At 34.2% G+C, this 26,697-nt stretch overlaps 1 protein-coding gene across 1 annotated transcript; it reads left to right on the forward strand.

Moving 5' to 3' along the window:
• The first annotated feature begins 2,844 nt into the window (after nt 1–2,844).
• LOC120578241 (uncharacterized) lies at nt 2,845–15,916 on the forward strand. Its single transcript, XM_039830711.1, has 6 exons — nt 2,845–3,025; nt 3,294–3,520; nt 14,092–14,820; nt 14,962–15,507; nt 15,589–15,747; nt 15,854–15,916. The coding sequence occupies exons 1-6, from the start codon at nt 2,845–2,847 to the stop codon at nt 15,914–15,916; spliced, it is 1,905 nt and encodes a 634-aa protein (XP_039686645.1).
• Nucleotides 15,917–26,697: the final 10,781 nt, after the last annotated feature.

Genomic DNA, 26,697 nt, shown 5'->3' on the forward strand with positions numbered 1-26,697 from the left:
TTCTCTATTAAGTTTTCATAAATATAATATTTTTGGTTTTATCATATTTAGTGAAGTATTGATTGATGTACCGAAAAAATACAAGGCCTTTTTGTGGTCTAGAAAAAGAAAAAAAAAAGGGGGGGAATTTTCTGGTAGTACTTGAAATATTGTGTCAATAAATTTCATATTGTTTTATACCGTGACATTAAACATTTACAATATAATTGGGAGATTGCAACTCAAAAGAGATTTCATTCTTAACTATTTACACAGAAAAAGCTATTCAATAAATTAGTTTATGTGCGCCAATCTTTCCCGAAGAGAAATTGCCATATGTGAATTTAAACAAGAAAATTGCCTGCATTAATCTTTCCCAAAGCTATTCATTCATCTCAATTGTTTTGTATTCCGAGTTTTCATCTATATCCCTGTTTATTCCAAACAAGAAAATCTGAGTTAAGGAATTGATTTCGTTGAGACGTTGCGAGTAAATCTTTCACTTTATATATCAATCATCTGTTTTAATGATCTAACATAAAATGAAGCTTTCTTAAAAATGTTACATGACAACAATTAACCCTGAAGATTTCTTAAACAAATTTAGATGAATATTTGTCAAAAAGGTTATATGACCTGTCTTTTTGGATGAAACAAAATAATATTCTAACAACCAGTGGCGGATCTTGCTCATGAGCAGCGAAAATTTAAAAATGGATTAACCAAATCTCAGTATTATACATACATAAAATATTTAAATATTTATATAGTGTTCATGTCATATAAAATGCATTGAAATAAAAAAGTGTCACTACGACGTGATCGTTTCACGTGATGGAGATTATGCTACAATTACGTAGTGACTTGAGAAGTAGGCTTAATGAGAGATAACATGTTCACAGTCGCAAAGGGTGAGCGGTTGAGTGCTGCATTTGTAGTAGTATACGAAAGTAAAAAAAAAATATTGGGGGGAGCAGCGGAAACTTTACGCTCCCGTGATTAATTTGTTCACATTTTCTGTTCTTTAATCGATTAATTGTATTGAATGCTGCATCCAGCGGTATAATGACTCTTCTATTACCAGGTCGAAGAACCGTGCACTCGACACTAACAGTCCCTATTGATATTAATGAGGCATATATGGACCAAGTATATAATAGTGTGAAACTGGGTCAATGCGTAGAAGAAATACGTTGTATAGCTCAAATATATACAATGTTAAATGAGCAAGGATAGGTACATCGTTGCCTGAATGCAGTAAAAAATAAGCAAGGGTCTTCACATCTTTGTGAACGAGTGTGGGTAAAGAAGTTAGTTAATGAGAGTATGATCTGTTTTAGAACATGGAATAAAGGTACTCTTACTTGAAGATCTATGAAAATAGTTTTTTTTTTTTTTTTGAGATCACATATATGGAAATAGTTGACGCTATGACTAAAATGAAGATTAATTTTATGTGCCAGCAAAAAACTATGTGGGTAGGTGAAAAGACGAAAGAATTAGATAGTTCAAGATATAAGCATTGATAAACTGGAAAAGTTAAATCGAGAAATGATGTAGGCATTATTGTGGATAAGGAATTGAAAAAGGATATTATGGATGTAAAGAGGATGTGAGATTTGATTGTATCCCACAAATTTTAAGTTTAATAAGACATCTTTATTTTTTATTTTTTAAAGGAAATAAGACATCTTTAATGTTATGAGTGTTTATCCATCTTAGGTGGATTTGGAAGAATATTCTAAAGTTAAATTTTGAAAGGTTAAATTCAAGATATACCACAAGGAGAAAATGTTTTTCTAGGAGGGGATCTAAATGGGCATGTAAGAAGTGCTTGATAAGTTATAAAGGCTTGAATGAGGGTATAGCCTAGGGGAGATAAATGCATTGGGTAAATTCATCCTAGATTTTTTTGTTGTCTTTTAATCTTACTTTAGGAAAATAAAAAGGAAATTTATTACATACAAGAGTGGGATTTCATGTTCTCAAATAGATTTATTTCTTATTAGGAATTCTGACATAAATATTTGTTTGAATTTAAAGTTTTACATGGAGAGAGTTTGATCATCCAACATATAGTATTGGTTATGGATGTAAGGGTTAAGATAAGAGCGAAGATGAGAGGCCATGATTGAGAAACAAGGATCAAGTGGTGACATTTAAAGGATCAAAACCAAAGTGTTTTCCTGCAAAAGATTTTGAAGGAAGGTTGTGTGAAGCTACATAGAAGTGAAAATGATACGTGGAACAAGATGACATATGAGATTAGAAAAGTAGCAAAAGAGACACTAGAAGAATTAATAGGTTTTGGACCTAGCTAGGAGTAAAAAATCTTGGTGAAACCAAATAGTTCAAATTAAAGTGAGAATCAAAACAGTACTTCACTAATAAAAATTAGGGATAAGGGTGATACATATGAAGACTATTGCACATTAAGAAATTTAACACATTCCAACCTTGATGACAGGGTTGTTTTCGAGGGGTGTGTTTTTTAGGATATAGTAAAGGCTGATTAGAGTAGTTTAAGTAGTTAAAAGGTACTTTTTTTAGGATATAGTAAAGAAAAAACTAAGAGTTACTAACTCTACGATACCATTCAACATTTTCTACATTTTTTAGGCTGATAAGTTTAAATATAAAGGATTCTCATATAAAGCTAATATTTTTTCTTTCTCTTCAACGTGCACACAAATGCATGCAAAGGTGTTAATATTAATTTCGTGACTTTACATTTAATATACAGATCTGCGTATCGGTGACGATGACTTGAAGAACCTTTGTTTGATTGAAATTGAAATGCTGCTTCAAGAAAACGAACAGTCGCTTACTGACTTCAAATCCATACCCATACAAAACGCAGCAGACATGCCAACTTTCACAAACAAGCTTATCGTTGATGAGCTAAATTACAACAAAGATGAACTGGAAAAGACACATGCTGATATGTTACTGATGCTGATTGATGAACAAAGATATGTGCATGAAAAGATCATGGAGTCCGTTGGTTCTAACGACGATGGTTTCTTTTTCTTATATGGTTACAGTGGTATTGGAAAAACCTTTATATGAAAACATTGTCGACTGCTGTTAGATCGAAGGGGTTAATTGTATTGAATGTTGCATCTAGCGGTATAGTGACTCTTCTATTAGCAGGAGGAAGAACCGCACACTCGACGCTGACAGTCCCTATTGAGATTATGAGGCATCATCTCTTACGATGGAAAAGGATAGTCCTAGGGCAGACTTGGTGCGTGCTGCAAAGTTGATATTTTGGGATGAGGCTTTAATGACGCACTGATGGTGTTTTGAGGCAGTTGACCGGCCAATGTGTGGTATCATGTCCAAGAATGATTCCCTAAACGAGTTTAAACTATTTGATGGAATGACAATAGTTTTAGGTGGTGATTTCAGGCAGATATTGCCTGTTGTCCGAAAAGGAACGAGGCAGGATATTGTTGATGCATCAATCAATTCATCAAAGATATGGGCTTATTTTAATGTGTTAATGCTTACTATTAATATGAGATTGGGTGCATCTTTGGTACCTGCAGAGCAGAAAGAAATTGCTAATTTTGGCAAGTGGATACTATGAATTGGAGACGGCAACAACGCTTCGGAGGAGAATGGTGAAATGAAGGTAGAAATTTCTGAAGATTTGCTCATATCAGACGCAACAAATCTGTTGATGTCACTTACAGACTTTGTGTATCTCGATTTGAATGATAACCTTGGTGACCCGCTATTTTTCCAAGAAAGGGGAATACTCGCACCAACGCTTGATTCAGTTGAGCATGTTAACGAATATATGATGTCACTGATCCAGGTGAAGAGAAAGAGTATTTAAGCTTTGATTATGTTTGTTGATCGGGTGAAAATTCTGATGTCCAAATCAAGTGGTTCACAACGGAATTCCTTAATGATATTAAGAGCTCTGGAATTCCAAATCACCGGTTGAAACTAGAGGTGGGATGTCCAGTTATGCTGATGAGAAACATCGATCGGGCCAATGGACTGTGTAATGGTACGAGGCTGACAGTTACACATCTAGGGAAGAGCATGATAGCTGCTACCGTAATTACAGGAAAAAGGGCAAGTACCAACGTATTCATTCCCAGGATGAATCTTATTCCGAGTGATCCAGGACTACCCTTCAAATTCATGCGCAAACAATTTCCATTGACGTTTTATTTTGCAATGACAATAAATAAAAGTCAGGGTCAATCTTTATCTCGAGTGGGAGTTTATCTTCCTAAGCCTGTGTTCATGCATGAGCAACTCTATGTCGTTGTCTCTCGAGTTACTTCTAGAAAAGGTTTGAAACTGCTCATCTTGGATGAAGATAATAATGTTTTCAAGGAGACCACAAATGTTGTGTATCGTGAAGTTTTTTAAAAAGTATGATCATTGGTTATGTTTTAGAATTGTTGTTGCTATAATTTAGAAAACTAAAGTTGCGTATTGATTGAAAGTTATTTTTTTTTTAATTTCTTTGTAAGGCGTACTGGTCATTACAGGACATGCAATTTCTATATAAGCAGATCTTCTTGCTTTTGACTTTTAATTGATGCACTTTTCAGGTATAACAATACGCGGAACTTTTTTTTTACATCGTTAATACAATATTTAACTTAGACCATTGGTTTTGTAAAAAATAAAAATAAATAACAATCGGCGTTTCTGTATCCCAAACTATATTTATATACACCCGTAAAAAATTTAACGTTTGCATTCACAGACTAGATGTATACATCTGACACTCACTATTATATATAAAAAAAAAAAATACATTTTTTTTAGTTTTTATGATTAATATACATTATGTCAACAAATAATAATATACAGTACGTCGGCGTATTTTTGCAAAAATATTACATATGCTAAGTTTAACGATGAGTACATCTTATACTACAAATAATTAGTATAAATATAATAAATCCAAATACTTTAATCGCTATGTGCAATGTTTAGATATTTCAAAATATATACAAAATTAACAAAATTAAGATGATATTTTTTTCCATATCAAATGTAAATTATAACAACACTTATAACTTTAAGATAACATAGTATAAAATCTATACATTTGATCAAAAAAGTTTTTTATTTCCCGTGCTTGGCACGGGTCATTATAGACATGCAATTTCTATATAAGCAGATCCTCCTGTCATTGACTATTAATTCATGCACTTTTCAGGTTTAACAATCCGCGGAACATTTTTTTTTTACATCATTGTTACCCTAAAATACAATATTTACATTACACCATTTGTTTTGTAAAAATTAAAAACAAATAACAATCGGTGTTTCTGTAGCCCAAACTATATTTATACACACCCGTAAAAAATTAAACGTTTGCATTTACCGACTACGTGTATGCATGTGACAATGACTATTATATAAAAAAATACATATTTTTTAGTTTTTATGATTAATAAAATACATTTTGTCAACAAATATTATTACACAATACGTCGACGTATTTTTGCAAGAAAATTACATATGCTAAGTTTAACAATGAGTGCATCTTATACTACAAATAATTAGTACAAGTATAATAATCCAAATATTTTTATCGTTATATGCAATGTTTAGATATTTCAAAATATATACAAAATTAAGATGATATTTTTTTCATATCGAATTTAAAATCTATACATTTGATCAAAAAAGTTTTTTATTTCCCTGTGCTGAAACGAGTCACTATATACTAGTAAATATAAAGCACGACCAATAGCATATGGAAAACATAAACTTATCCTCTCTCTTAAAGATAAAATTGTAAAAACAATAATGATTACAAACAACTTTAATACAAATATTTACTTTCTTAATTTCCGTGATTTTAGCAAAAAAGTCTTATATATAGAGACAGAGGTGGTATATTGATCAGGAGTCAAGATCCTCTCCATTTTGTACTCTCTCACTTTCTTTCATATGGAGAGATATAGACTCAATTTATTTTTTTTAAAGTAAAAAATAATTAATGAGGGTGGGATCAACTATACATGGCAACGGTTCGGGTCAGGGCGGGTTTAAGCATCCCTGCCCCTGCTTCCATGCACCCGCCCCCGTCCCAAACCATAATGGGGGTAAAAATTTAACATCCAACCCCGCCCCCAACGGGGACGGGTCTTCCGGCCCTGCCCCCACCCTCACCCGCGAAAACTCTATTTTTTATAAATTATTTATAAAATGCATATTTTTTAATTTTTTTCATAGCAACAAAAAACAATAATTATATTAATAATTAAAGATCTAATAAAAAAATTTCAAAAGAAAAAAATAATTATAATAAATATGTTTCTAAAGAGTAATAATATATTAAAATAGATTGATGCTTATGGAAATAAGATTATAAAATTTAATAAAGTAAATTTCAAAAAACGGATGTGGAGCGGGGGCGGGTGTAAGTATCCCCGCCCCCGTACTAAAAATCCAGATTTCCCCCACACCCGCACCCACACCCAATTAAATCAATTTTTCCCCGTTAAATTCGGGACGGGGGCGGTCAAGTCTTGCGGGGGCGGATTTTGTTGCCATCAAGGTTTTAAAAAATGGAACGTTACCGCAAAAACGGCCGTTACAACCTCAAAAAAACAGAAGTTTAAAATTACTTGTAGTTGTTTCATCTTTCAATATTTCAGATCCGGAATCAAGATCTTCTCAAAGCAATTTAAAATTGACTCTCACGTCTCATTCTCTTCATTTGGGTAGAAAAAGTTAGATGGGAATCTAGAGAAAGAAAAAAGAATTAGGAGCTTTGATTGTGTTGTGACGGGAAAGAAAAACAGAGAATAAATGAATAATGATAGATAGAGTTAAGAGGGTGAGTGTACTGCATTTTTTTGTTGTTTGTTTGTTATGTAATGTTATATACTTGAATGTGTGTGGTGTGGGAAAAATTTGATTGTATGTGCTGCTGCATGCATTTTGATAATATAGGACGAGGTGTTTTATTTTTTTTAATTTTTGAATGTAGCTTATTTTTGTTATTATATATTTACTTTAAACATTTTTTTTTAGAGGGACTTTAAACATATTATAACAATAGGAAAAAGGAATAATTTAAGTTATTATACACTGTTTGATATAAATAATTTTAATAAGATTTGTGCAATGTTGTGGTTAATTCACACCACAAAGATCGTTATTTGTATCGCAATGTCCATTACAGTCGAAATCGCGAAAACCTTAACGCGACCGCAACCGTGACCGTTATTTAAAATCTTGATTGCCATATCTCTCTCCAAATTGTGTACTCCATTGAATCCTAATCATTGATGAGATATATAACATCAAGATAAACTTTTTTTTAAGGACATATCAAGATAAACTTATTAAGTAGGGATATTATATTGGGTCAAAGAAAAAGAAGCCATACTTTTCTTTTGGTAGAATAAAGGACACTTTTTTGTCAGAAACAAAAAGGGGTACTGACTGGGGTGCTTACTGCTTGGAAAGTGCAAGGATGGATATTGTTTTTCAACAGTCAGCAATTCGTTTACAGCCGTCAAGAAATCATACTCACTACTCAGAAAGTGACATGAAATTGAAGTCAATTCTTTTTATTGGTTAAGACAAATACGGAAATTAAACGGTTTTATTTTTAAATGAACTCATGTATGAGTCTCTTCCATGCACGAGATAGGTGGTCTCCTACAAAATTTAATGGACAATATTTTTTTTTAGGGGAATGGACAGTAATTTTTATGTATAAAAATCAACTTATATGTGTAAATATAAATTTAATATATTTAATAATATTTAAGTTAATTATTTTTAATGTATTAGAGTTATTTTAGTGGGTATGTACAATTATTGATATGATGGAATATATGTATAAATTATTCGTTTCAACAAGATTCAAATTAATTATAATTCTTGTAAAAAAATAAAATAATCATAATTTATTTTTTTAAAAATCAAAGATATCTATGCGATAAAGCTCTCAAAACGGGTTACCCGACCCGTGACGGGCTCGGGCTTTGACGGCCCGGGCCAAAAAGGCCTGGAAGATAAAAGAGGTAAAAAATATTTGTTCAAACCCGGTCCTTTTCGGACTACGGGCTTTTGGGTCAGCCCAATTACTTAAAGCTTTTAATTAAAAATTACACTAAAAAATATCAATCGACAAAACCTTAGATTGCATTCATTTGTTTGTAAAACCTTAGATTGCATCCATGTGAGTACGTTCATTTCAGTGCCATTTCCTTTCCATTCAATACACTGCATTCATTTGTTTGTAAAATTGTAGATTGAGTTTCCTCTGTAGTTCTGCAACTACTTATTCTTTGAACTATTATTTCAATTTTCAGTTAACTATAGCTATATATGATATAATTTTTGAATTCCCCTATTCAGATCTTTGACTAAGTAACATAAACCTTAGATTGCAAGTTTCAATGAATTTTCCTACTGCTCCCAATAGTATTATATTTAGGCTTAAATATGTAAAACATCTCTATAATTTCGCGTGTTTTTGCAAATCGTCCCTGTATCTTTTTTTGTTTCAAAATCATCCTTATAAGTTACTAGCCGTTTGCAATTCGTCCCTCCCGTTAACTCCCGTTACAAAAACGTTGTGGTGGCAGACGGAGACACACGTGGCGAAGTGTGAGTTGACAAAAGCTTGCTTATGTGTCAAGAGAGATGATGAGTGGTTAGAAAGGAGGGACCAAAACCAAAAACGCAAAATTGCAGAGGAATGAAATTAAAAAAACGTACATTTTGTTCATTCCTCTCCCTCTATTTTTTCTTCTTCATCTTCAACCCCAATTAAAACTCTACCATCTTAAGCATTAACATATTTTAGTCTGCAAGTACCAAGCATCACTCACATGTTAAACCACAACAGGAACAGAAATAAACCCATTTTTCCCATTTAGTGTTAAACCCAAACCCAAAAAATCATAAATCCTCAAACAAGACAGATCCAAAAGTACCCTTTTGTTCATGCAACAACTCAAAAATCCAACACATACACGTTTTAATTCATCCAAAAGGGTACTCGATTCAACAAGAAAAAGCAAATTTTGGAGGAGAAACTTGAAAGGAGAAATTGTGAGTAAGTGAGTTAACTAGAGATGGCTGAAAAGGAACCGTTTACTTGCAAGATTCGAGAATGTCTCACAAATTATTGACCCCCATTGTTGTAATGGAGAATGAGTGATTGTTCTACATGTTTGAGAGGGATAATTTTAGAGTATCAAATCTCAAACGCTTGATCCAAAAATACACCTAGATGTGCAATGTTTCTTCTTCTCCTTTCCTTCCATGATTCTTTTTCTTGTGTCAATAGAAAAGAAAGAAAAAGAAGTAGATATTTGCAATTCGTTCAGCCATGTTTCTGTTGGTGATTCCCCATGTTACTTCTCTTTTTGAACCCATTCAACAACACACTCAGCTCACCCTTCTTTTCTATTCTTCACATGAAATCAATGAATTCAAGTGGTATCATGAGCCTTTACCTAGTGTGAAGTGTTCTTGATTTTGGGGAGAAAAACTAAGAATATGTTGATGCACTCTTATCAACAAAAATCCAACACATACACATTTTTAACTAGGGTTGGAGATGAAGAAATTGGGGTTGGAGATGAAGAAGAAAAAATAGAGGGAGAGGAATGAACTAAATTTACTTTTTTTTTTTTTTTTTAATTTCATCCCTATGCAATTTTGCGCTTTTGGTTTTGGTCTCTCCTTTCTAGCCATTCATCATCTCTCTTGACACATAAGCAAGCTTTTGCCAACTCACACTTCACCACGTGTGTCTCTGTCTGCCACCACAACGTTTTTGTAACGGGAGTTAACGGGAGGGACGAATTGCAAACGATTGGCAACTTACAAGGATGATTTTGAAACAAAAAAAGATACAAGGACGATTTGCAAAATCACGCGAAATTACAGGAACGTTTTGCATATTAAAGCCTTATATTTATATGACTAAATTCTGATGCCAAAATAACATCCTTTTTTAATTTAAGTAGGTAATTGATGTTTACACCGGCCGGTTTTGATAGCTCTAACCGTGGAGACTATCTTTCTCGAAGTACCCAGTCAAACATCAAATATTGAACCAAAATGATACGAGTTCGATTATTTTCATTGTGATTTGTGTGACATTATGTTCTTAACAAATGTCACCCTATGTCGATAGAGCACTGCTAGATCCAGCGACAATCTTTTCTCAAAAATTCCATGAAGTGCATTTTTACTATAATAAAACGTGGCTAAACCGCTCAATCACCTAAACATGATGAAAGATATTACTTGTCTACGTAGAATTAAATTTCATTTTTATCTAACTTACACCTTCTAATCACTATTCTATTTAAAAATAAACATCTTATATTTGTTCATTAAAATATATATATATATATATATATATATATATATATATATTGTATATAATAAAGACCCATATATATTATTAATTGAATGAATATAAAATTTTGAATTTTACTTATAATAGTGACCGAAATGTGAATGTGAATATGATTATGATTTCTTTATCCTAATAAATAAATTGTTGACTGATAAAAACATAGTGTCTTGGACTAGACCCTACCTTTTTTTATTGGCTCGATATAGCACCCCGTTTTGTTTTGAAAAAAATAGGGATGACAATTGGACTCAGGTTTGATGGGTATCTGTAAAAAATATCTACAATGGGAAGGATAAAACTCTGTTTTCATGAGTTTGGGTAATTACCTGTAAATTTAAATGGGTATGGACGCGGGTAAGAGTACTATAATGTCCTACCCCGCAACCCGCATATACATATATTTATATAATGTCATAAATAATTTATTTATTTTTGGTGTATAATGAATTAATTTATTTATCTATTTAAGCATAAACCTCCTAGGTACCATTTTTTAGAAATACTTTAGATGTTTTTTATTTGACTAAATACTACAATTCGTACTATTTAAAAAATTGATTTTTGAAATTTTGGACCATCGTATTATTATTGTCATGTTTTTGTTGTCTTTTCATAATTAAAGTGCGAATAATAGATACTTAGGTACACATATGATATGGAGAAGGACACTGTGGTTATTGCAAACGAGAAAAGAGGTTTGAGTACAAGTATTTTTTACGAACACAGATATAGAAAATGATACTATATTAGTCTATCCAAAGATATCCATTGTGATTCCCAGGACAAAAAGTGTCATTTTTCTTAAGAAAAGTATCCCTTCTTTTTCTTTGACACAATATAGTGTCCCTACGTAATAAGTTTCTCTTCATTTTATATCTATCCGATCAAAGAATTTGTTTTTAGTCAACACATGAGATTACACAACCAACATTAACCTTTTTTTTTTTTCTTTTTCTCTTGAACGACAACAAACATTAGCCTCAAGTTCCTAAACTTATTCTGTATATTTTTTTTTGTAACTAAGTCATTTTGTTACATTGTGATTGATCAATTGATACACCGGTAGAAATTAATAAATTTTTTTTGAAGAAACAAAAATGAAATATATTATTATGAACACTGTAATTGTTGAAGCACAAGACGTGCCAAAACAATCACAAAAAGATATTAATAAATTTATAGTTGGGTTAGTCAAACTATCATGCAAAGACTTAATTACTAAAATATATTCTTCATATAATTGGCGTCTGATTGGCTCATCTCACACCCTCATTGCTTACGTAGTTTTTATTTTAAGGCTAAAATATGATTTTGGTCTCTGCAAATATGTCTTGTTTTGGTTTTAATTTCTGTAAAAAAAAAATTTGTTTTTGGTCCCTGTAAAATATTTTGTTTTTGAAAATAGTCCCTCCAGAAACTAAGATTTTGCAGGAACTATTTTTCTAATAACTGAGTTCCGTCATCATGTGTCACATGTGCAAATCATCACAAAAGTGGGGCCAGAGACCAAAACTAAAATGAGACATATTTACAGAGACCAAAAACAAAACAAAAATTTACAGGGATTAAAACTAAAATGAGACATATTTACAAGGATCAAAATCATATTTTAGCTTATTTTAAATAATCTGAATTTCAAAGTTTAAAACTTACTACGAGATGAGTTGTGTTCGCTCTCTACATAACTCTCTTGACTCTACTAAAATTGTATTCAACTTATGTATACAATTTTTGGTTAGTTTTTGTTCTAAGTACATTATATTTTATTATATTTCATTTAAATATACAATTATTCTTTTGGTCTAAATAGTTAGAATCAAAATCTACAGACACTAAATGTTAAGAAGAGAGAAATTACCGATTTCAGCTGCACCCTGTAATATCAAATGTTTTTGCGGTTATTATATTAGTTGTTGTTGTGAATTCGATGAAAAATCACACCAATAACAACTTGATGTGTGGAGCAAGGGATAATTAAGCAACCAAAATCAAAGCGTATGGAATAATAAATACAAGCCAAAAGTAGAAAACAACGGCGAGAAGAACAAAAGAAGAAGAAGAACACAAAGAAATTTGTTGACTCAGTTCGGTCCAATCTGACCTAGTCTGGGGGAGAGAGCAGCCCTCCGATCCACTATTTGATGAGTAACGTTACAAAGAGAAATCAATGGGTTACAAGAATAAATCTCCCGCCTAATTCTACCCAAAGTCCCAATCTCTTCCCGTAACCAAGAGACTTCAATCCTAATAGTGTTTCCCAAGGTGAATCAACCCACAAACCCTAGTGTTTGTTCCGAAGAGACAAACTCTATACAAACCCTAGTTTTATTGTTGCTTTTCTAAACCCTTGTTTCAGCCCCCTCTATCTCAAAGTTTGCTTTGATACAAGGTCTATATTTATAGTAAAAGTCCTGCTTAAAAACTGTAACAAATCTGCTTTAAATTTGTAACAAATCTGCACCCAAAAATATGTTTTATTTTTATCCGCCAGCGCACCATCGTGCCATGATGAGACCCCATCATGCCACGATTTTTCCAGTGCCTTGCCTAAAAAACTAAAACCTCCATCGTGCCGCGAAGCCCAGCCGTCGTGCCACGATTGTGCAGAAACCTGATTTTAAGTTAACTCTCACAGTTGTACTTACAAGAAGAAATTTTTATGTAACTTATATCTCTGGGATAGACATTTATTTTTTGATAATTGTTGTTTAGCCTCTACAAAAATTTTGGAAAACTTATCAGTATTTGGAAGTTAGTTCCAACAGAAAAAACACACTGGACTTATGATAGACATCTTTTCTACTAAGTTTTATTGGATCCTAGGTTCCAATGAGCATTTTTCTGAGCTTGAGCAACCTGGGGGCAAAATTAGAACCCTTATTTTTGGATAATATGGTTCAAGATATATATACCCACATAAATATGGGATTTAGTATACTTTATCAGGTCTCTAACACTGAGATTTTGTTTTTATAATAATTCATTTTAAACCTAAATATATCAATTAGTTCTCTCTTTTTTCTTTCAAGATAAATTAGTTTTTTTTTTTTACAAAAAAATAAAATAAATAAATTCATATTATCGACGTCATAGAGTGACATTTGTCAAAAATATAATGTCACACAAATAACAATGTAAATACTCGAACTCTTATTCATTTGGTTCAATATTTGATGTTTGACTCGTAACTTCGAGAAAGTCAGCTTCCGTAATTACGCGCGTAGATATCTTTGATTTTCTTTTTAAATAATTATGATTAATTTGAATCTCGTAGAGACGAAGAATATATATATTCAATCATATCAATTGTTGGACATACCCACGAAAATAACTCTAATATGTTAAAATTAATTAACTTAAATATTATATTTATATTTACACATATAAAGGTGATTTTTATGCATAAAAATTATATTGGCCATTAAATTTTGTAGAAGACGACCTATCTCGTGCATATTAGAGTTATTTCAATTGAAATCATCTTGTTCCAACTTATGAGTATGATTTCTTCACGGCTGTAAATGAATTGCTGACTGTTGAAAAACAATATTCATCCTTGCAATTAGTGTTTTAGGTTAGTTGCCCTTTTTGACTTGATATAGCACTCCTATTGTTTCTGGCAAAAAGTGTCTTTTATTCCAAAAAAAAAAGAAGAAGGAAAAGTATGCCTTCTTTTTCTTTGAGTCAATATAGTGTCCCGACTTAATAAGTTTCTCTTGATCGCTAATGAGGTGGTCGATGAGGCAAGGAAACTTAAGAAAGATCTTTTGTTGTTCAAAGTGGATTTTGAAAAGGCGTTTGATTCTGTTGATTGGGGGTACCTTGATGAGGTTATGGGGAGTATGTCGTTCCCGGTGTTGTGGCGTAAGTGGATAAAAGAATGTGTTGGTACCGCTACTGCCTCAGTCCTTGTGAATGGCAGTCCTACTGATGAGTTTCATCTCGAACGGGGATTACGTCAGGGTGACCCTTTATCTCCTTTTTTATTTTTATTGGCAGCAGAAGGTTTGAATGTGTTGATGAAAGCATTAGTAGACGCAGGTTTGTTTACGGGGTATAGAGTGGGGCGCGCGAATCCGGTGGTTGTGTCTCATTTACAGTTCGCCGATGATACACTTCTTATTGGGAATAAAAGCTGGGCTAATGTGCGGGCGCTGAGGGCTGGTCTTGTTCTGTTTGAAGCTATGTCGGGTTTGAAAGTTAATTTCCATAAGAGTTCTCTGGTAGGGGTTAATATTAACGATTCGTGGTTGTCGGAAGCGGCTTCTGTGTTGGGGTGCAAAGTAGGTAAAATTCCGTTTCTCTATTTGGGGCTCTCGATTGGGGGTGATCCACGTCGACTTTTGTTTTGGGAACCTGTTGTGAACCGTATTAAATCTAGGTTGTCTGGTTCGCAAAGTTGGTTCCTTTCCTTCGGTGGTCGTTTGATTCTTCTAAAGTCCGTCCTGACTGCTCTACCTGTCTATGCACTTTCCTTTTTCAAAGCTCCGTCAGGTATAATCTCTTCCATTGAATCTTTGTTTAATAAATTTTTTTGGGGAGGGGGTGAGGAAAAAAGAAAAATATCTTGGGTTAGGTGGGATACTCTGAGTTTGCGGAAGGAGTATGGAGGGTTGGAGGTTACGAGATTGAGGGAGTTTAACATTGCTTTGTTGGGTAAATGGTGTTGGCGGTTGTTATTGGAGAGGGATGCTTTGTGGAGAAAGGTGTTAGTGGCTAGGTATGGTGTGACGGATGGAGGTTTGGAGGTTGGGGGCCGGAGTTGTTCGTCGTGGTGGAGGGAGATAGTGAGGATTAGAGATGGGATAGGTGAGGGTGGAGAGGGGTGGTTTGGGTCCTGCGTTAGGAGGAGGGTGGGAGATGGTGCGGATACCGATTTTTGGCGTGATTGTTGGTGCGGAGACGTTCCACTGTGTGCCCGGTTTGGGCGTCTTTTTGACTTGAGTGTACACAAATCTATCTCCGTTAGGAATATGTTCTTGTTGGGGGTGGATGTGGGTGGGGAGGCGTTGCGGTGGCGTAGGAGGTTGTGGGCCTGGGAGGAGGAGTTGGTAGAGGAGTGTAGGGCTTTATTACTAACAGTTTCTTTACAGGAATCAGTGACAGACAGATGGCTTTGGGTACCTAACCATGATGATGGGTACTCAGTACGTGGAGTCTATGATATGCTGACATCACAGGAGCAACCCTAGTTACACCATAATATGGAGTTAATTTGGCATAAACAGGTTCCTCTTAAAGTTTCTATCCTTGCTTGGAGACTTTTGAGAGATCGGTTACCTACGAAAAGCAATTTGGCAAACCATGGCATTTTACCTTTGGAGGCGCGGTTGTGTGTTTCTGGATGTGGGAACGTTGAAGATGTTAATCATTTGTTTTTGTCTTGTGTAACTTTTAGTGCATTATGGCCAATGGTGCGAGCATGGTTAGGAGTGGTGGGAGTCGACTCTCATTCTATCTCAGATCATTTTTTGCAATTTATCAATTACGCAGGTTGTTCGAATGCAAGACCCGGTAGAAACAAGACAAGAAGGCCTAACTAAAAAGACAAGTTAAGGTCCATAGAGGTATTCACTTTGGTAGGCAACATAGCGAGTATATATGACTCAACTTCTTTAAACACCTTGTCTAGAAGTATCACCTTATAGTGGCGTGAAAGACAAGCAATCAACCTAAACAACCACATCGTCTCATCGACTCAAAGCATAACCAACATCTAGATAGCTACCAAGTCGGGTTCCATTACACTCAAATAAAAATGTGGCATTCCTGCTTACATGAGACTCACTAAAGCAAGATAGGTTTCCTCATCTATTTGGATGGTTGGTTACTCTGCTATCTGAATTAGCCTTGTAACAAACCAATCTACAGCTCGGAGAAAATATTGTAACCATCAAGGAGCTTATTATAAGACTAACCACTGTAAAAAGGGGGCTCACTAACCAGGTATGATCACTTCACATCATTCCAATTTTATCACTCATTTACTTATATATCGAGTGTGTCAACTATTTGCTAGCACCTCGTCTGACTCAAGCGTTGCAATATTTTCTATAGTCGTCCCTACACTTTGAAGAAAAGCATAAAGAGGAACATATGACCAATCATAGAGTATTCAACCACTGACAGAGAATCAAACCCCCTATTTAAGAGGTAAGCCTCCTTTTTTCATACCAAAACAAATTAATAAGCTCAATTTTATGAAAAATTTTACAAGTTCAAACATATGATTTCCTATGTGATATTTGCATGTAGAGTTTTTTATAACAAAAAAATCTAATAAATGTCACATTACCAATGACACTTGACGCGTGAACTTTCGTTAGATATGTCCTCGTGAACACAATTCAGTTGGCAGAGACACTAAATAATATATGCAGGGATTGGGATTCAAACCCCGAACACTCCACTTTTCCGTATTTAAAATGGGAGCTCCACCCACTAGACTACTTGACAAAAAAAACAATAATGAGATTTATAACAAAAAGTATTGTATAAAGGATTTTTCTATCTTGTGTAAATTAATAAAACACAAAAGTTTTTATAATTAGTAAAAAAAAAAGGTTTTGATAAGTTTCTTAAAGACTAAGGGGGTGTATTGAATCAAGATTTTAAGAGATTTTAAAAGACTTTTTAATAATAAAAAAATTTGGTGGTATTCAATTAAGATTTTTATGAAACATAAATAAATCTTATAGTATTCAATCAAGACAATCAAAACTTTTTATTGAGGGCAACCAAATCCCATGGTATTCAATTAAGATTTGTACCAACTTATAAAATGTCTATTGGTATTCAAAAATCTGCAGATTTTAATGGATTCTTTTGTAGAATGGATTTTGTGAGACTTTTTAGTTAAAAATACACTTGACATGCTAATTCAACAATCTCACAAAAAACCTTGAGACTTTTTGAAACATTCATAAATTATCTCATAACCCCACAATCATAGCCTCTACCTATTCCTTCGTCGTAATTATTCCAAGTTCCTCGTACTCTGAAGTTTTTATGTTATTGTTTCTCATTGTTGAAGGTGCACATTTCACTCAAGAAAAATGGTGTTGTCCACGTTACAAACTATTACATTTCGTCATACAAGTTTTTATCTTAATACATGTATTTCACTACTGGTTCATAAATGTAGTTTTTTCTTTTTCTGTCTCTCAATAAAAAGTAATATTTTTTAAATCAATTTGTTTTTCTAATTTATTATAATTATTTGGTTTTTTAACAGATATTTTTTGTTGTTTGTTATTTTACCTTACATTAACAGGACAACAACCTTCTGTTATTTTGTTGTTAACCAACAAATATTATTATTTGATTATTTTGAGTAACTTATTATTATTATTATTATTATTATATTCACTCTGTAATATTGAATTTTTCTTAAGAATCATGCAATCCTTTCAAATCTTAAAATCTCATAAACTCCTTTGAAATCTCAAAAGCTTATGTTATAAATCCATTGAAATCCTGGTTTAAAAATCCTAATTGTGAAAAGTTTTTTAAATAAAGTCTTTTAAAATCCCACAAAATCAATACAATCACACAAAATCTTTTAAAATCTTTAAGATTTTTTTTGCCAAAACAATCTTGCAAAATCTCAATCCAATACACCCCCCTAAAAACAAACAAGAGGAAACACGTTATTGTATTTAAATTCCCTAAAAAAAGAAGTTATAGTACTTATTAACAAGGTTTATTAGATCGTTTGGTCCTTTATTTAATTTCATGTTTTTATTTTGGTCCCTCAATTAATAAAAATGGCGTTATAGACCCCAATTTTCCTCCGTTTGCCATATAAATCCTGACTGTTAACTTTAACCCCAAATAACTATGTAGTCCACCGTAGACCTTATTAATTTTTTAATTTAAACCATTTGATTTTTTTTAAAGAGAATACTACCATTGGATTATGCAGTCTACTTTATCTTACTGTGAATCAACAACACCTAATTTTATTTCCTTTTCTTCATCTTCTTCCTTCCCCTTCTTCATAATTCAACAACACCTTCATCACCACTCATGAACAAGCAAGAAAAATTTCCAGAAACAAAAATCAAAATAAACATCACATGATTAACCTCTCTCTTTCAAATTCTAATTTCTTATTTTTCATTCCAAAATCAAGTTAAAGCCTAAACTAAAATTTGAATAAAAGGAATCAAAATTTAACCTCAAAGCATGAAGACACATCAAAGATCAACTTTATGCCTATCCTCCCACAAACTGGGCATTTGAAGATTAAACCCAACATGAATAATCCTAAGTCCAGATTTTCCTATAATCGAAGCAGTTTCATCAGTAACACCACCAGCTCAGAATCCAAATCAGATCATAAGACACAATCATCAAAGAATGCATCACACTAGTCAAATTCCCACCACCGTCACTCCTCTTTACAACATCACTCCCGTTTTCCACCACCGAAAACTAACACCATCATCATCTCCGGCCACACCATTGATTAAAGTCAATGACCCACTCTGTAACAGCCCGATTTTTAGCTAGTTTTATTTTAATTACTTTTATTATGTGTTTGTATGTGATTAATTGTACTTGTGTGTATTTAATTGTCATTGGGTGCATTTACATGGATTACCGTATTAGAAGAGTATTTTGGTCATTTGGCGGGTAAGAGTAAAATGGTAGTTTTGGTGAGAACCCTTATTTTACTAAGTTACTAATGTAGTAATTAGTTTTTACCGTTAGTGACCGTTGGTTAGATGTTACCGTTGTTAGTAATTATCGTTGAGTGTATAGAAACTTTTTGAATTGTGTTAGAATGGGTTAGGCCCATTAGAATTTGAGTTGAGCCCATTAAGGGGGATAACACTAGGGTTGTCATAGAATTGTATTCATTCACTTCACAAAATATTTTTCATAGAGAGAGGGAGAGGTAGAGAGAGAAGAAGTGAAGAGAAGAGCAAGAGGGTTGAAGGGAAGCTTTAGGAATCAAGTGGGTGACCTAGGAGCTGAATTGAAGCAAGGGTTAGAGATAATCAACTTCAAAGGTAAGGGGGTTAGTGATTATCATAATCATGTGTAATTTGCATATTCTCATGTTGTATGAAAATGGGTTGATGAACAATTCATGTTAAATTTGTGCTCTTGCTGTGATGTTATGTTTGTATGCATGAATTGATGTTAGTTGTATGATTGTTGGTGAAATTACATGTTCATATATGCAAAATTGATAAGTTATGAATATTGTGCTCAATTGGTGAATTTCTTCTAAGTTGTTGTTGATTTGAGATGTGAGTCTTGTTCAAATGATGTTATGAATGTTATTTGATATTATGATTGATGAATAATTGCTTGGGTTTGCATATTCATGGATTGATGATGAGAATTTGAATTGTGTTGGTGTTTTGGTGAAAATGAAGAGTTAACTCAAATGTCAAGTGTTTTCAAGTTTGATTGTGTCTTTGTGAGTCTTTTTAGTCATATTGACCTATAAACATGTTCTAGAAACACATTTGGGCATTGAGGGATCAAAATTTGGGTTTTGGGGTGAAAAATGGTTCAAACCCGTGAAAAATTATGCAGAAATGATGACTGTTCGCTTAAGCGAACCGGAAGCGAGATGTAAGCGAACAGCTACTGTAAGCAGTTCACGTAAGCGAAGAATCGTTCGCTTAAGTGAAATGCCTTTTGACAGCATTTCTGATTTCGCGTTCTTGTGTCTTTTTCACACGTTTCTGTTTTGAATTAGACTTTGGTGTAAACATGAAAGTTGTAGATAATTTTGTTAGCTTTCTAATGGCTTTGGTTTGACGTCCAAATGATTTTTAGAACTTGAGATATGATTAAATTACTACACATGGGTCATGTGGATTTTTGTGAAAACTTATCATAACTTTTTCTTTGAGCCGTGGAACTTTTCCAAACTTGATATTGGGTTTAATGAAGTACTTAGAGTGAATAATTGAGTATGCATTTATGTATTTGGGAATGTGAATGTGTTGATGGTTTAAGAAATATTTTGGGCGGAGTTGAATCGGTGAAAACGGGTTTTGAGCTAAATGTTGTTTTCTCTTGGAATTTCTCATACGAACTTAAGTTATCCTTTGAACTAATTTCTAATAGTTTGCAACCGTTTGCCACATGATTTGGATTTTTGTCGGAAATGTTTCTTTACAAATTGTCTTGTGAGTTATTGAGATTATTCTTGTATGACTAAGTGAAGTTGTATGAATGAATGATTTTATTGAATATGATGTTTATCATGAGATGTGTATGTTATCTTACTTAGAATGTAAGGAATGCTTGAATGGTGAAACTATATGTGATAGTTGATGTTGAATGATATTGTTGATTATTGATAATCATGTTTATGTATGATGAATTGTAGATGTTGAATATAATATTTATCATGAGATGTTGTTTCCCTATTACTTGGAATATGAGAATGCTTGAAATGGTGAAATTATATGTGATAGTTGATGTTGAATGACATTGTTGATTATTGATAATCATGTTGATGTGTGATGGTGAATACTATGATTTGATTGTGTATGGGCATGTTTTCTTGATAATGCAAATGATGTGGAGATGAACAATATAATTTGGTGTTGTCCTATATATTGTGGAGAAAATTGTGATTGTTGTCGCATTATCGAGTCTTGTTACATGTCCATGCATCATAGTCGTTGTTGCTGCAAAAGGGTTGAACTCTTTTACTTCGAGATTATTGTAAGGCAGGTGTGAGCCCTTACATACGATGTGCAAGTGGCATCAAAAGGTGACGACCTTGTTGAGATTTGGTACCACATGCATTTATGTGTCAATAAGTGCATATCATAACATGAGTCTTATGTGAAATATGTGATTGGTGATGAAATGAGATGAATGATTATTGATGATGTTTGTGATTGATGATTGTGAATGAATATTTGTGAATTGATATTTGTTCCTGATACATGTGATTGGTGATTGTTCATGAAATATGATTAATGATTGTTCATGGCTTATGATTGGTGACTGTTCATGATGTATATGATTGGTGATTGTGTATGAATAACTGTGAATTGATATTTGTTCATGACACATGTGATTGGTGATTATTGATGTGAGATATCGGGGTTTGATGTAAGTATTGATGTGGGAATATTATTATTGATCAAGTGCATGATGTTTTAATTGAAATATTCATGTTAACTGTTATTTGGATTATGATAATGTAATGCTTACCCCCAGTGGATCTGTTATGGACCGCCTACTTACCTGTATGGGTGAGTAGACGTTGTGCAGGTTTAGTTACTTGGTGAGTTCTTGTGCTTGGTGGATATCTGGAGCCTTCTCCGATATCGGTGTTTAGATGTTTAGTCGGCTCTGATCTAGGCTTAGTTGTGTCGGTCTAGATTATCTTTTATTTTGGATTTATGTTTTGTTGGAGATTACCCGTTTGTTGGGATTTTTGAGATGCATCTATGTTGATGTAATTTATTTATTCATAACATGTATATTTGAATTTACTCTGGTTTATATTCCGCTGCGACTGTTGAGGTTTATATACATGTTTATTGATTTTTGAATTTTGAATGTGGCGTAGCCTCTATTTCTTGAATAAATGTATTATTCGCATGTTTAATTGCTTTAATAGAAGTAGGGTGTTGCAAGTTGGTATCAGAGCCCTGGTCAGTCTTGTCTGGACTAATGCTTGTTGTTTTTCTCTATTGTGTGCGAATGGTAGTTTAGTACCTTCGGCATCTGCTTTGTTGTGCTGTTTTCTTAGAGGTTAGTGGTTTGTGTTAGTCTGGCAAGGGAATGTATCTTTGGTTGCAGAGGCTCTTTTGGTTGTGTTTTGTGTTAAGGTTTGTGTTGATTTTGAGTTGGATCTTGTTTGTCTTCCATTGAAGCTTATGGATGTGATTTTTGGTATGGACACTATGAGTATTCTGTGATGCCATTTGGAGTATCTAATGCGCCAGGTGTCTTTATGGAATACATGAATAGAATATTTCATCCTTATCTGGACCGTTTTGTGGTGGTGTTCATAGATGATATTTTGGTGTATTCAAAGTTTGAGGAAGAGCATGCTGAGCATTTGAGGATTGTGTTGCAAGTTTTGAAAGAGAACCAGTTGTGCGCCAAGTTGTCTAAGTGTGAGTTTTGGTTGAAGGAAGTGAGTTTCCTTGGTCATGTGATTTCTAAGGGTGGTATTTCTGTGGATCCTTCCAAGGTTGATGCAGTGTTGCAGTGGGAGTCTCCTAAGTCCGTTTTTGAGATTAGAAGCTTTCTTGGTTTGGCCGGTTATTATCGGAGGTTCATTGAGGGATTCTCTAAGTTGGCGTTGCCATTGACGCAGTTGACTCGGAAAGGACAAGCTTATGTTTGGGATGCCAAGTGCGAGAAGAGTTTCCAAGAGTTGAAGAAGAGGTTGACTTCAGCTCCGGTGTTGATTTTGCCGAATCTGAAGGAATCGTTTGTGGTGTATTGTGATGCTTCTAAGATGGGTCTTGGTGGTGTGCTTATGCAGAATCGTCAGGTTGTAGCTTATGCTTCGAGGCAGTTGAAGATGCATGAGAAGATTTATCCGACTTATGATTTGGAATTGGCGGCTGTTGTGTATACATTGAAGATTTGGAGGCATTATCTATATGGTTCTAAGTTTGAGGTGTTCAGTGACCACAAGAGTTTGAAGTATCTGTTTGATCAGAAAGAGTTGAATATGAGGCAGAGAAGATGATTGGAATATCTTAAGGATTTTGATTTTCAGTTGAGTTATCATTCCGGAAAGGCTAATGTTGTTGCGGATGCTTTGAGTAGAAAGACTTTGCATATGTCTGCTTTGATGGTTAAAGAGTTGGAATTGATTGAGCAGTTTCGAGACTTGAGTTTGGTTAGTGAGTTGACACCTGATGGGGTGAGGTTGGGTATGTTGAAGTTGACAAACAATATTTTGGAAGAGATCAATAAGGGTCAGAAGGAAGATTTGGAACTCGTGGACCGAGTGACGTTGGTTAATCAAGGTAAAGGTGGAGACTTTAGATTGGACGAGAATGATGTTTTGATGTTTCGTGATCGAGTTTGTGTGCCAGATGTGTTTGAGCTTAAGAGGCAAATTTTGGACGAAGGCCATAGAAGTAGTTTGAGTATTCATCCAGGAGCAACTAAGATGTATCAAGATTTGAAAAGGTTATCTTGGTGGCCTGGAATGAAGAAGGAGATTGCTGAGTTTGTTTATGCTTGTTTGGTTTGTCAGAAATCAAAGATTGAACATTAGAGACCGTCGGGTTTGATGCAACCGTTGTTTGTGCCGGAGTGGAAGTGGGATAGCATTTCTATGGATTTCGTTGGAGCGTTGCCTAAGACTAGTAAGGGTTTTGATTCAATTTGGGTGATTGTTGATCGGTTGATGAAGTCAACGCATTTTGTTCCTATCAAGACTGGTATGTTTGTAGCGAAGTTGGCTGAGATCTACATTGAGCAGATTGTTAGATTACATGGTATTCCTTCTAGTATTGTGTCGGATCGGGATCCGAGGTTTACTTCTAAGTTTTGGGAGAGTTTGCAAGCTGCTTTGGGAACTAAGTTGAGATTGAGCTCTGCTTACCATCCTCAGACCGATGGTCAGACAGAGAGGACTATTCAGAGTTTGGAGGATTTGTTGAGAGCTTGTGTCCTGGAGCAAGATGTCAGTTGGGACGGATGTTTACCGTTGATTGAGTTTACTTACAACAACAATTTTCATGCTAGTATCGGAATGGCACCATTTGAGGCTTTGTATGGTCGGAGGTGTAGGACATCGTTGTGTTGGTTTGAGTCCGGAGAGAGTGTTTTGTTAGGACCGGAAGTTGTGCAAGAAACTACGGAAAAGGTTAAGACGATTCAGGAGAAGATGAAGGCGTCTCAGAGTAGACAGAAGAGCTATCATGATAAGAGGAGGAAGGATATTGAGTTTCAAGTTGGTGATCATGTGTTTTTGAGGGTGAATCATGTGACCGGAGTTGGTCGTGATTTGAAGTGTAGGAAGTTGACTCCTCGTTTTGTTGGGCCGTTTGATGTCATTGAGAAGGTTGGGGTTGTAGCGTATCGGATTGCGTTACCACCGTCTTTGTCGAATCTTCATAATGTGTTTCATGTGTCTCAGTTGAGGAAGTATGTGCATGATGCGTCTCATGTGATTCAAGTGGATGAGTTGGAAGTAAGAGATAATTTGACGGTTGAGACTTTGCCGGTTAGGATTGAGGATCGCGAGTTGAAGCGTTTGCGTGGCAAAGAGATTGTTTTGGTCAAGGTGATTTGGGTTGGACCAACTGGAGAGATTGCCACTTGGGAACCGGAGAGTAGGATGAGGGTTTCGTATTTGGAGTTGTTTCCTTCAGGTAAATTTTCGAGGGCGAAAATTCTTTTTAGGGGGGGAGAGTTGTAACAGCCCGATTTTTAGCTTGTTTTATTTTAATTACTTTTATTATGTGTTTGTATGTGATTAATTGTGCTTGTGTGTATTTAATTGTCATTGGGTGCATTTACATGGATTACCGTATTAGAAGAGTATTTTGGTCATTTGGCGGGTAAGAGTAAAATGGTAGTTTTGGTGAGAACCCTTATTTTACTAAGTTACTAGTGTAGTAATTAGTTTTTACCGTTAGTGACCGTTGGTTAGATGTTACCGTTGTTAGTAATTATCGTTGAGTGTATAGAAACTTTTTGAATTGTGTTAGAATGGGTTAGGCCCATTAGAATTTGAGTTGAGCCCATTAAGGGGGATAACACTAGGGTTGTCATAGAATTGTATTCATTCACTTCACAAAACATTTTTCATAGAGAGAGGGAGAGGTAGAGAGAGAAGAGGTGAAGAGAAGAGCAAGAGGGTTGAAGGGAAGCTTTAGGAATCAAGTGGGTGACCTAGGAGCTGAATTGAAGCAAGGGTTAGAGATAATCAACTTCAAAGGTAAGGGGGTTAGTGATTATCATAATCATGTGTAATTTGCATATTCTCATGTTGTATGAAAATGGGTTGATGAACAATTCATGTTAAATTCGTGCTCTTGCTGTGATGTTATGTTTGTATGCATGAATTGATGTTAGTTGTATGATTGTTGGTGAAATTACATGTTCATATATGCAAAATGATAAGTTATGAATATTGTGCTCAATTGGTGAATTTCTTCTAAGTTGTTGTTGATTTGAGATGTGAGTCTTGTTCAAATGATGTTATGAATGTTATTTGATATTATGATTGATGAATAATTGCTTGGGTTTGCATATTCATGGATTGATGATGAGAATTTGAATTGTGTTGGTGTTTTGGTGAAAATGAAGAGTTAGCTCAAATGTCAAGTGTTTTCAAGTTTGATTGTGTCTTTGTGAGTCTTTTTAGTCATATTTACCTATAAACATGTTCTGGAAACACATTTGGGCATTGAGGGATCAAAATTTGGGTTTTGGGGTGAAAAATGGTTCAAACCCGTGAAAAATTATGCAGAACTGATGACTGTTCGCTTAAGCGAATGGGAAGCGAGATGTACGCGAACAGCTACTGTAAGCAGTTCGCGTAAGCGAAGAATCGTTCGCTTAAGCGAAATGCCTTTTGACAGCATTTCTGATTTCGCGTTCTTGTGTCTTTTTCACACGTTTCTGTTTTGAATTAGACTTTGGTGTAAACATGAAAGTTGTAGATAATTTTGTTAGCTTTCTAATGGCTTTGGTTTGACGTCCAAATGATTTTTAGAACTTGAGATATGATTAAATTACTACACATGGGTCATGTGGATTTTTGTGAAAACTTATCATAACTTTTTCTTTGAGCCGTGGAACTTTTCCAAACTTGATATTGGGTTTAATGAAGTACTTAGAGTGAATAATTGAGTATGCATTTATGTATTTGGGAATATGAATGTGTTGATGGTTTAAGAAATATTTTGAGCGGAGTTGAATCGATGAAAACGGGTTTTGAGCTAAATGTTGTTTTGTCTTGGAATTTCTCATACGAACTTAAGTTATCCTTTGAACTAATTTCTAATAGTTTGCAAGTGGCTTAAGTCCTTGACTACATGATTGATTAAGATTGAATTGTAGGATTTCACACTTGAATAAGTTGCCTAGCTTTGAAAATTATCAATGTTGGCCGTTTGCCACATGATTTGGATTTTTGTCGGAAATGTTTCTTTACAAATTGTCTTGTGAGTTATTGAGATTATTCTTGTATGACTAAGTGAAGTTGTATGAATGAATGATTGTATTGAATATGATGTTTATCATGAGATGTGTATGTTATCTTACTTAGAATGTAAGGAATGCTTGAATGGTGAAACTATATGTGATAGTTGATGTTGAATGACATTGTTGATTATTGATAATCATGTTTATGTATGATGAATTGTAGA

The sequence above is a fragment of the Medicago truncatula genome, chromosome 1, assembly GCF_003473485.1.
Source record: "Medicago truncatula cultivar Jemalong A17 chromosome 1, MtrunA17r5.0-ANR, whole genome shotgun sequence".
Lineage (NCBI taxonomy): Eukaryota > Viridiplantae > Streptophyta > Magnoliopsida > Fabales > Fabaceae > Medicago > Medicago truncatula.

Bases quoted from the DNA above. Each gene is read 5' to 3' on its own strand.
- LOC120578241 (XM_039830711.1), top strand. From the start codon at position 2,845: ATGCCAACTTTCACAAACAAGCTTATCGTTGATGAGCTAAATTACAAC. The intron at 3,026-3,293 runs GTATTGGAAAAA...GTTTTGAGGCAG, and splicing joins TTTCTTATATGGTTACAGTG to TTGACCGGCCAATGTGTGGT. The intron at 15,508-15,588 runs GTACGTGGAGTC...TGGCATAAACAG, and splicing joins ACCATGATGATGGGTACTCA to GTTCCTCTTAAAGTTTCTAT.